The 12,029-nt window shown below is 36.0% G+C and overlaps 1 protein-coding gene across 1 annotated transcript in view; it reads left to right on the top strand.

Moving 5' to 3' along the window:
* The first annotated feature begins 3,508 nt into the window (after window positions 1–3,508).
* The window catches only part of LOC143580119 (serine carboxypeptidase-like 13), a 39,211-nt gene continuing 30,690 nt past the window's right edge, over window positions 3,509–12,029 (top strand). The window contains exons 1-13 of the mRNA XM_077063237.1: window positions 3,509–3,651; window positions 3,907–4,052; window positions 4,156–4,232; window positions 5,560–5,682; window positions 5,751–5,853; window positions 5,929–5,966; window positions 6,036–6,134; window positions 6,211–6,303; window positions 6,386–6,508; window positions 6,624–6,695; window positions 7,399–7,517; window positions 7,763–7,876; window positions 7,953–7,982. Of these exons, the coding sequence (XP_076919352.1) occupies window positions 3,509–3,651; window positions 3,907–4,052; window positions 4,156–4,232; window positions 5,560–5,682; window positions 5,751–5,853; window positions 5,929–5,966; window positions 6,036–6,134; window positions 6,211–6,303; window positions 6,386–6,508; window positions 6,624–6,695; window positions 7,399–7,517; window positions 7,763–7,876; window positions 7,953–7,982 (1,280 nt within the window). The remainder of the gene's footprint in view (window positions 3,652–3,906; window positions 4,053–4,155; window positions 4,233–5,559; window positions 5,683–5,750; window positions 5,854–5,928; window positions 5,967–6,035; window positions 6,135–6,210; window positions 6,304–6,385; window positions 6,509–6,623; window positions 6,696–7,398; window positions 7,518–7,762; window positions 7,877–7,952; window positions 7,983–12,029) is intronic.

The following is a 12,029-nucleotide window of genomic DNA, read 5'->3' as shown; positions in this document are numbered from 1 at the left end:
CCTCTTTTGTTACCACCATGAACTGCCGACCACCTTCACCATAGTCTCCGGCGACATCCAATCTCGCCAGCCACATTCACATCAGTCTTCGGCGAGAGTGGAGGATTACAAGTTTACAATCATCTTTCTCTTTGCTTGCCGCCACCACCACCACAGTTGTAGGTTTTCTGACGAGAAAACGACCACAACGGTTGTCGATTCCAACACCTTATCTAGTTTCCGTAACTAGATTGGAGTTTTTAATAAGTATCACGTTGGTTGTCCGCCAGATCTGGTGGACAAAGGAGAGAGAGAGAGAGAGAGATATCGCAGTGGCGGCCAGAGATGGCAGAGGCCGGAAATGGTGGCTACCGGTGATGATGGAAGTCGGAAATGGTGGCTACCGGAGATGCAGCGGCCGGAGATGGTGGCTACCGGCAATGGTGTTTAGCTACGGTGGTTAGTAGTAGTTGATGGTGGCATCATAGATATGCTTCAATGGTGGTTTAAGCTCAATCTGGATAAAAAAAGGGACTTGGGGTTTTGAAAGAATTAAAAGGGGGAGATATTTAAAAGAAAATATAAAAATAAATAAAATAACAAAGTTACTAAACTACCCTTGACTTAACGGACAAAGTCAGACGGGGTTAAGAAAAAGTACTAAAATAGCAAGTTTTTGAAAAGTGAGGTAGCCATTTGCAATAAATTCAAAATCAGTATTAAAGTTGCGTAATTAGACAAACCACGGATACTAAAATGACACTTAACTCTAAATTGGTTGTAAATAGTTAAATCAAAACAACTGAGGGTGGTGTACCACCTGTATCATCTTTTCTTTTTCCTACATGTATTTTCATTTATGTAGAATTCATTTACAAAATAATACATGCTTAGTTGAAATTCGTCATAGTTTATGATTACGAGTTCCATCGCCGGAGAAATAAAATGAGTGCCAATTTCGACTAATTTTCTTTTAAAAGATTTGCGATAAATATATATAGTTGAGATTTTCACGTGTTGTAATCGTTTTGTTTTAAAAAAAATATCGAAAGCAAACAAAAGTTAATGCATCGCAACAATGCCTCAAAATTTTATAAAAAATATATTTGAAAACAAACAAAATATGTTACATCTATCAAAACCATAAAAACGTGTGCCAACACCGGTTTCAGTAATATCTAGAGATGCACAAATCGAGTTTTTCTAATACTTGGCCCGAGTATGGAACCGGTTAAGGTATTTTCGGATATTGGTGATACTCGGGACAGATTCGGGTCCGAGTATTGATTCTAAAATCCATACCCTATGAACCGGGTTCGGGTATGGTATAAAATTGGGTATTCAGGTATTATAAAACTCTATTTTCATGTTCTTTCGAGCTTTCTTCTGGGTAATTATTTTGTATAGATTGGGTTTTTTAAGGGGCTGCATTTTTTGGAGTATTTTTCAGATATTTTTCGAGTAATTTCGGGTATAGATCGAGTATTTGAAACACCCACATTCGGGTATTGGAAAAACCCAGTTCCGGGTATGGAACTGGTTCCGATTTTCGGGTATTACTAGCGGGTACAAATCGAGTCAGGTTCCGGGTAAGGGTGGGTAAGGTCAGGTACGGTTTTGCGTAGTAAAACCCTGGTATAAAAACAACCCGGTTCGTTTTTTTCGAGTTTAGTTCCGGGTTCGGGTTTTTTGTGCACCTCTAGTTATATCGATGTTGTACCGACTTTGTTAAGCTGAAATCGCGGTTCTTCTCATTATTGATACATTACATGTAATCAATAAAGAAAAACTAAATCGTATGTAAGCTTTTGTGACATGTATGTTTGTGCTTCAATAACTAAGAATTCTCTTTTAATAAAATTTAATTCAAAATGCACATGTAAATAAGCACATCACAACAGTGTATTCAGAGCTTTATAACAGTTTCGGGTTCGGATTTTTTGTGCACCTCTAGTTATATCGATGTTGTTCCGACTTTGTTCAGCCGAAATCGTTTTTCTTCTTGTTATTGATACAATCAGTGTTGCAAAAATCCCGACTAGTCACTGATTAATCCCCGATTAATCGCTAGTCCCCACTTCACTGATTAATTTTGGGCTAGTCGGTCAACTAATCGGTTAACGGTTAAATCCGGCCAAAATCGACGATTTTCAGCGAGATTCCGACCAAAAATCAGTGGTTTTCGGTGAGATTCCGACCCAAATCAACTATTTTCGGCGAGATTGCAGCAAAAACTAATGGTTTCCAGTGAGATTCCAGCCAATTTCCTGCCAAAATATGTTTGTGTATGTATAAAACTGAAAATTACATATAAAAATGTGTGTGTGTATGTATAAAACTAGAAAATATACATTAAAGTCTGATCCGATTAATCCCGATTGATCTCGACTAATCCCGATTAATCGCTAGTCCCCACCCCACCACCCGACCACCGACTAGCGATTTTTGCAACACTGGATACAATACATGCAATCAATAAAGAAAAACTAAATCGCGTGTCAACTTTTATGACATGTATGTTTGTGCTTCATAACAAAGAATTATGTTTTTAATAAAAGGGATAATTTCAAAAATAAGTGTTTATGAAAACAAATTTTAAGTTTTAGGTGTCATTAGCAAGTAATTCCAGAAGGAAGTTTTATAAACTAGTCGTGATGAGTAGTTTGTGGAACCAATTAAAACTTGTCACGTGTCCTTAAACTAACCGTAACTAGCATGCTAATTAATCATTTACTCGTCACGACTAAATAAGTTTCATGCCTCGTAATCAACGCCCACGAGTAATTCATAAGTCCTTTAGTCGCATTGAGCAGATTGTAAGGTTAAACTAGTCGTGTTAACTACTAATAAATTACTCGTGTAGGGAATGTAAACCGGGTAAACTAGTCGTTGCGACTAAAGGACTTATGAATTACTCGTAGGCATTGATTACGAGACATAAAACTTATTTAATCGTGACGAGTAAAATGATTAGTGAATCTGCTTGTTACGGTTAGTTTAAGGGCATGTGGCAAGTTTTAATTGGTTCTACAAACTACTCATGTGTTATCATAACATACTCATCACGACTAGTTTATAATACCTATTTTTGGAATTTCTTGCAAATAGCACCTAAAACTTAAAATTTGTTTTCATAAACGCTTATTTTCGTAATTTTCCCTTTATAAAATTTAATTCAAAATGTACACGTAAATAAGCACATCATAACAGTGTATCTGAAGCGTTATAAAAAATTTTAGATTAAAAGTTATAAAATAAAAATAAAACATGCTCAAAACTAATTTTGTAATAACAAAGTAATAAAATATTATATAATAAGAAAAGAAAAAGAAAGGTGTAGCTTAAAAAACGTGAGAAATCTATTGGTAGGTACAAAATGTCCGTTGTGGTAGCAGATAATATTATTGTAAAACAATCTTCATGTCCTCAAAACCAAGATAATCATTTTTCATCCACCCAAATCATTTCTTACTATTCTCACTTATCGCTTACTCTTTTTCCTTTTTTATTTTCAGTTATCACTTATGAAATGACGCGTTGGTTTGTGATCATCATCTTCATAATCAGTGTTCATGCTTCAACCTCAAACTTAAACTCAAATTCAAACTCTCCAGAGATAGTGAAATATCTTCCAGGCTTCCAAGGACCACTACCTTTTTATCTTGAAACCGGGTATTCGTTTTACCTCCCACCCCACAACACCACGGTCTACGAATGTTATTTTTTTAAACGACTTAGTTTTGCTATTCAAAAAATGTTAGCAGCGCAACTTGTTACCAGCTTGCCTTCTGTATCGATGTAGACATTACTTTTTGATTAAAAAAGAAAAAAAAAGAATTCAAACCATTCTTATTTAGAATTTACCACTTTCTTTGATCATATAAACACTATGTTGATACCAAAAATTACTGATTACATGATACGTAGCTATGTTGGTGTGGATGCGAATGAGGATGTACAACTTTTTTACTATTTCATTCAGTCGGAGTCCGATCCTGACCGTGATCCTCTCATGCTTTGGATTACTGGCGGCCCGGGTTGTTCTTCCATCTCTGGCCTGCTATATGAGATTGGTATTTTTCCTTTTTTTATTTTGTTTATTAAAGCTAGAACTTATCAGCGTATACACTTGCCAGTATTTGTTGCTTGAATTTCTAAAACCATTGAACAATACAGGTCCAATACAGTTTGAGGCTGTGCACTATGATGGAAGCTTTCCTACCTTGATTTTGAATCCTAATTCGTGGACCAAGGTCTCTCTCTTTGTTTAAAATATGCATGGTGTGCATAGATAGATTTGGGTCGATTTTGGTTTTTTCGGGTTTTATAGTGGGTTCTTTTCTGCTTTACTTAGGCTTGCAAGTTTTGGCTGAAAAATAGTTGAAAGTAATGAGTTTCAACGTGAAAGTTTCAGCCTATACTTTGTTGTTAGTTATTTGATTATTACACATGTGGACCTTTACATTTTTGTTTCACAATTTATCAAATTCTTATAATTATTTTTTATTTGGTTTTCAGTTGATGCAAATGCATAACTGAACCAAAACGTCAATTAAAAAACACAATGCAACGAAAGTTTTTAATTGGGTTCAATTACTTCGGTTTCGTGTACTACCTTACCATGACGGATCCAAGAATTTTGTTTATGATGTTCCAAGTTTTCGGTGAATTTTTTATTATCTTAAATCACTAGAATTTTTTCACCAATAGGTGTGAAAATTGTAATCATGTGCATGACAAACACATCAAGTATATACATAGTAGTCGAAGATGCTAGTAGACTAGCCAATGTTTGAAAGATGTCTGACTATACTGAGCGCTTCGCTTAAAAAAGCTATCACTTTTAATTGACCTGCCCCAGCCCCAAGTCTCACCCTTTTCGCGTTGAGTACACCTTTTTAGTACTACTACTACAATTGTGTCACGTAATCACAATTGTAGACCCTGATAAATCAATATACCGTACTACTAACAAATTCCATTTATAAAATATTTGAAGATTTAAATATTTTTCTTTTACGGGAAGCAGAATGTCACAAAACCACACAATATCATTTCATCATGGACCAATTCGCATACAAAAAATACCTTCGAAACAAAATTCAGATCGAAAAGTAGATTCGTCGTTCCCGAAACAATAGAAACATCAGATGATTTAGATCAACTTTTGGTTTTACAAAACAATCTCTTATTTACTGTTCTACATTCTTACTACAAATTTACTCATCAGTCAGCTTGACACACAAGTGTTACAAATATAGACAAACTGTTAGAACAAATCTATATCCAGATGCGTCGTTCCTAAATCCATTTACTGAACTATTTCCATAAATTAGCACTAACATGCTTATATAACTATAAATACCATAATATTGTAACTATTAACACCAAAACATGCCCATGTAACCGGTTCACGTATTAGCTTAGTTTTATTTATTTCAATTAGTTATTTAGTTTACTGCACCTGAAGATTAATGTTATGTGATTATGGTCATTGAACTAATTGTATTATTGGAGGTGGATGACTCAACATTTATATGATTAATTGATGGCATGGAAATCTTATTAATATGTATGCAGATGTCAAGCATAATTTTCGTAGATCTTCCTGTTGGTACTGGTTTTTCCTATGCACGAACCACAAGCGCCTCGCATTCCACCGACATCCAACTTTGTGACCAAGCCTATGAATTTATGAGAAAGGTACATGAAATTAAATTTGAGTAACATTTGTTTGATGTTCACATGTTTATTGATTATTGTTTCTGCAGTGGTTTGGAAGTCACCCGGAGTTTGTCTCTAATCCATTCTATGTAGCAGGAGATTCATATTCTGGAAATCCAATCCCAGTAATCACACAACTAATATCAGATGGTAACATCTTTCTACATAAACATATCATGGCTGACTTCATCATGAATCCATAACTTAGTTGCTGTAAATGTGCAGGAAATGAAGCTCGAAATGAGCCTTATATTAATCTAAAGGTCTTATGAATTAATTTTATCAGTACCTTTGAAATTAGGAGTTTGCTATAAATTAATTTTTGGCATCAGGGATATATTCTTGGCAACCCTTTGACTTTTCCAGAAGAAGAAAATTACCAAATTCGTTTTGCTAATGGTATGGGACTTATATCAGATGAACTCTACAAGGTTTGTTCTGTCCTACGATCTTAAACATTTCCTACATGTTTTAACAACTAAACTTCTTCATCTTTAATGTCTATAGTCATTGTTCCACACGTGTCGTGGAGAGTACCGATCAGAGTATATAAGCGTGGACAACATAGGATGCCTTCAGAATATTGAGTTATACCAAGAGGTTTTTTTCTTGATTTACACTGATTTTCAACTCCACCTTAATTTTAAAAACAAGAAAAATTAAAAGGAATGAACTTTTGTAGTGCATAGATGGTATTGAAACTTCTCATGTTTTGGAACCTCATTGTGGTTCTATTTGGCTAATTAGACTACCCACTCAGAAGCTACTTAACGAGCACGGCCCAGTTTCTTCGTCATACTGTCGTGTAAGTCTAATGTATTGGTTTCTTTTCTAACCGGCCTCTTGATTCTATGAAACATGTATGGACCATCTTGAAAGACAATTGTAGCTGATTTTATTGATATTTTGGAAATGTGCAGACTGATGGATATAAGCTGGTTTATTACTGGCTTGATGAAGCCAGTGTTAGAGAAGCATTGCATATCCGGAAGGTAATATATATGTAATTTGTATGATAACACATACTAGGAAGACAAAAATATAGTTTTATATAATTTTAGGTGCTTAAGCAATTACAACTTTTAAAGCATATTTACGAACATTCAAAACACATTGTTGACTTTTAAACTAACTTCCTATCACGATTTTTGAACGGTCATAACTTTGTCATATGTTAGTATTTTATATTTCTGTTTAGTTTACATCATAAAAAAATTTTATTCTCTCTAATTTGAGTATGGTATTGTTATATTTTTTTAATTAAAAAAATATTAATATGTTATTAAAGGCTTTGATTAATAGTCGACACATCACAAAGGAAATAAACCATAACAATAACAAACTCCACAAAACGGTGCACTACTCAAGACTCTTTTAACCAAAGACTTGGACATACGGACTAGATTTACTTGACCACTTTTATTATAAGGACTGTAACACCTTTAAACATCTAGATGATAATGGCAGTGTGATTTGAATTAGCACACAACACATTTGTTTCATAATCGTGGAATAGCCGCAAAAAGTCTAGATATGTATAAAATTGTATGTAAGTATATGAATATCCGACATATGAATTCTCAACATATTATTGGTTCTGAAATTAATACCCCTCTCTTTATGTGTGTGTGTGTGTGTCTAATATTTCTAAATGATAGAATTCTTACATTTCTCATGCATACTACAATAACACAGGGGACCATAATAGAGTGGATAAGATGCAGATCAGACTTGAATTTCACAAGAACAGTTTTTGATGTTAGACCATACCATCTAAACCTCAGCAGCATGGGCTACCGATCTCTCATCTACAGGTCCTCTTCATTTCACAAATTGCATTAGGAATCATCAATGTGGCAATCTTGGTTTTATTCGACCCATTGACACCTGAAGCATGTTAGCACTTATGTTGTTTATTATTATGGTTTGGTTATCTATATACACTTAAAATATTGTCATAATCTTAGCAGTACGTACGAATCTTTGCTACTATATAAAGTATATTTTTTGGCCCCGGCCACTATTAATGCCACTAATAAAGTTTTGTAATTCAACACAGTGGTGATCATGATATGATCATTCCTCACCAGTCAACTCAAGCATGGATAAGAGACCTAAATTACTCTGTCATTGATAAATGGCGATCATGGAAGCTTAATGGTCAAATTTCCGGGTAATATACAAATTAATGTTGTTCTAGTATAGCACAATCAAATGTATTTATATTCGGTTTTTGTTTATATTGACAGGTACACAGAGAGTTATTCGAATATGATGACGTACGTCACTGTGAAGGCAAGGAATATGAATGCTCTTTATATGAGTATATATAAGGCTGGTTAACTAATATAATTTCTTTGTGTTACAGGGAGGTGGGCACACGGCCCCGGAGTACAAGCCTGAAGAAAGTTTTGTCATGTTTAAGAGGTGGATATCTAACCACCCATTATAAGCATCATAGTCGATAGTTACGTAGTTCTTCTGCTGTTCTATGACGTGGTTTTTAGGTTTCCTGTTTTTAATACGACTTGGATAACTTTCTAAATCATGTATATATCACTTCCAGATTAAAGTATTTAATGGGTACACGAAATCAATAATCTAACTTAGACTTGATGATCCCTTTATATATCAAACCATTAAAATGACTGGGCAAAACATTGCAACGCCTGGTGAAAGAGTGCAACAAATAGCGTTAGCTGTTTGTTATAGTTAACGTTCGGTGGTTACTTTGTGGCCACCAATAACTAGCTCTGCTAGACTACGTTGTTACTGATCTTTATTTATTGTTGTGGATTCGAAGAAAGTTACTAACGAGTTCTGATCTTTAATTGTTGTTCCATCACATTAATATTTGTTTTGATTTTTCACTAATCTCGATTGCTCAATAGCTTGATGATACTAAAATAATACGCCGACACCATTGATGCCATGATGACAAGTCTACGGATATGGAGTTGTTCTGCACTCTAAGTGTATAATGTGGTAAAAAAAAATGGTTAATTAGAAAATTTACAAAAAGAAAATAAAAGATAAATGGTTAGAAACTTTGTTGGAAAATGCAGCCCTACTTCTAGTCAGTACGTTGTCCAAAAGTTCTCCATTAAGTTTTTCAAACACAATTGTCTTGACAACCGTAATTATATATATATAGATAAGACCAAGCGTACTGGCAAGTTGTGTGCCGCGTTGTGAGCTATAACGCGGGGGTACACTGTTACGTTTTAAACAAGTGAAATAGTAAATAAATCCAAGACCCAATACACGATTGAACAATATTTGCTCAAACACACGAGCGTTTTCTTAGTATTTGAAAACAAGAAAAGAGATATAAGACAAACTTATACTCAATACAAGACACACTTGATATATATTTTACAACTAAACCATACAAGCCTTATATAGGCAAACAAAAACTTAAGGAGTAAGGAAACTTCTCTAGCCAATCCTTATTCTTATCCTATTGAAATAAGAAAACTTATCTATTAGCTAGACTTATCCATAAACAAAAGACTTATCCATTATGGATATTAGCAAGACTTATTCACATTAAAAAGTCTTATCCATTATGGATACTAAAAAGACTTATCCATTAAGGAAACTTTGCCACCAAGTATGACTTAGTTTTCTTTTAAGTCCCTTTAGTTATGATCTCCTCCAAACCACCCCTTTGAGATCAAACCGAACCACCCTTTAGCCCACAAGTGTTGCTCATTTAACACTCCCTCTCAACACTTGCGTTCATCATCCCGAGATCATTGCAAAACTTCACCATCTTCACATTAGTTAACGGTTTAGTGAACATATCGGCTTCTTGATCATTTGTATCAACGTACTCCAACTCGATTTCACCCTTGAGTACCTTTTCTCTAATGAAGTGATAGTGAACTTCTATGTGTTTCGTTCTTGCATGAAACGTGGGATTCTCGGCTAGCATTATTGATGATATATTATCACAATACATTTTCACACTCGGGCTGACACTTTGATTTAGGTCTTTCAACAATTGTACCAACCACACACACTCTTGAGCAGCCATTGCTGCTGCTCTATACTCGGCTTCGGTTGTGGATAACGAAACTGTTGGTTGCCTTTTGCTGCTCCATGTTACAGCTCCTGACCCAATCAAAAACACATACCCAGTTGTCGACCTCCTAGTAGTTAAGTCTCGGGCATAATCAGCATCGCAATACCCGACCAATTCGATTCTTGACTCCCTCTTAAATATGACTCCAAAGCTAGGTGTTCCTTTAACGTACTGTAACACCCTTCTAACAGCATCAAGATGCGGTTTCTTCGAATTATGCATGAACCGACTTAACACTCCTACAACATATGCTATATCCGGTCTAGTAAGTGTTAAGTAAATAAGACTTCCCACCAATTTTCGATACATAGTTGTATCCGTCAACTCCTTTCCTTCATCTGCTCGAAGTTGTAAATTGGTTTCCATTGGAGTTATTGCCGGTTTGCAACTCGCCATGCCAAACCTACTTAAAAGTTCAACTGAATACTTATGTTGGTGTAACACAACCCCATTCGGTTCATACTTTAACTCCAATCCGAGAAAATGACTTAACCTTCCCAAGTCTTTCATGTGAAACCGGGTACACAAAATTTCTTTTAACTGATCAATCACGGTAATTAAGTTTCCCGTGATAATCAAGTTGTCAACATACACTAGGACAATCGCCACATTGTCTTCTTCGACCCGAACAAATAGGCTAGTATCGGCTACAATAGACACGAAACCATTGTGTTCTAGGAACTCTCCTATTTTCCCAAACCATGCCCTTGGTGACTGTTTTAGGTCGTATAACGCCTTCTTCAATTTGCAAACATAACCCGGGCGCTCTTTGTTCTTAAAACCTTTCAGTTGATCCATGTAAATTACATGATCAAGGTTTCTGTACAGAAAAGCGTTACTCACATCCATTTGTCACATGCTCCATTCCTTACTTGTTGCGATTGCAAGTAATACCCGAACCGTGGTTAATTTGGCAACTGGGCTAAACGTCTCATCATAATCGAGCCCGTGTTGTGTGAAAACCCGCGAGCTATAAGACGTGACTTGTATCGCTCGACTGATCCGTCCGCTTTTCTTTTTATTTTGAACACCAATTTGCACGATACAATGTTTACGTTATCTACTCGGGGAACTAATTCCCAAGTTTGGTTCTTCACTAGGGCGTTTATTTCTTCTTCCATCGCCACTATCCACTTTCGGTTTTCTTTTGCCTCGTCGAAAGATTCGGGTTCGATTTCTTCATTCTCCACAGTTGCCACATTAGCATACCAGGGATTTGGTTTTCTTTGACGACTTGATCGCCTTAATCTATGCGCTTCGGAACTCGACAGTTCGAGTTGTTGGGCCGAGGGACTTCGGCCAGTTTGCCATGGGCCTTGGTTTGAACTTCGGCTTGGTGCAGAGTCCGTCAAATCTTCAGTTTCGACTGGCCCGATGTTCTCGACATGGTCCGACCCATATTTCTCATTGTCTGATTCTACTTCTCCAAGATTAAAAGTTACTTCAGTTCAAGCTTTTCTTTCAATTTTTCAGAATCTGGTAACACTTCTCGATTTCGGGACCACCATGACGACATCTCGTCAAAAACAACGTGTCGAGAAACATATACTCTCCCCGTATCTGGGTTGCAACATCGCTCCGTTTTCATTCCGGATCATACCCAACAAAGATGCACCTTGTTGCTTTCTTTTCCATCTTATGTCTAAGATGGCTCGGTATGAATACATAGCACACATACCCGAACACCTTCATATGACTAACCTCAGGTTTAAGTTTGAACAACTTTTTCAAACGGTGATATATTCTTCATATTTTGTTGTGGTAAGCGGTTAGATATATAGGCTGCGGTTCGCATTGCTTCAGCCCAAAACCGACCTGGTACATTTTTGTCGTGAATCATGCTACCTGAGAGCTCGGTTAGGGTTCGGTTCTTTCTTTCGGAGACTCCGTTTTGTTGCGGAGTATTTGAGCAAGTTAATTGGCGTTTAATCTTGCACTCTTTGAGATATTCATCGAACTCCTTCGATGTATACTCGCCTCCGTTATCGGATCGGAGGCACTCGATATTGATCTTAGTCTCCCTTTCCGCCACGCTTTTAAATTCTTTGAATTTCATAAAAGCTTCCGATTTTTCTTTCATAAAATATACCCAAAGGTATCTAGAAAAATCATAAATGAACGTAATCATATACTTCATACCCGTTATTGAAGCTTGTTTCACCGGACCGAACACATCGGTATGAATTAGCTCATTTTCTTCATGGCTCGATAACTTGAGCTTTCAAACGGTTGTGTGTGA

This window comes from Bidens hawaiensis, unplaced genomic scaffold (assembly GCF_021521415.1).
Source record: "Bidens hawaiensis isolate Kalapana, Puna unplaced genomic scaffold, B.hawaiensis_p1.1 tig00030246_1, whole genome shotgun sequence".
Lineage (NCBI taxonomy): Eukaryota > Viridiplantae > Streptophyta > Magnoliopsida > Asterales > Asteraceae > Bidens > Bidens hawaiensis.
Note: the sequence above shows the minus strand (reverse complement) of the source record. Positions and strands in the feature narration are given on the sequence as shown.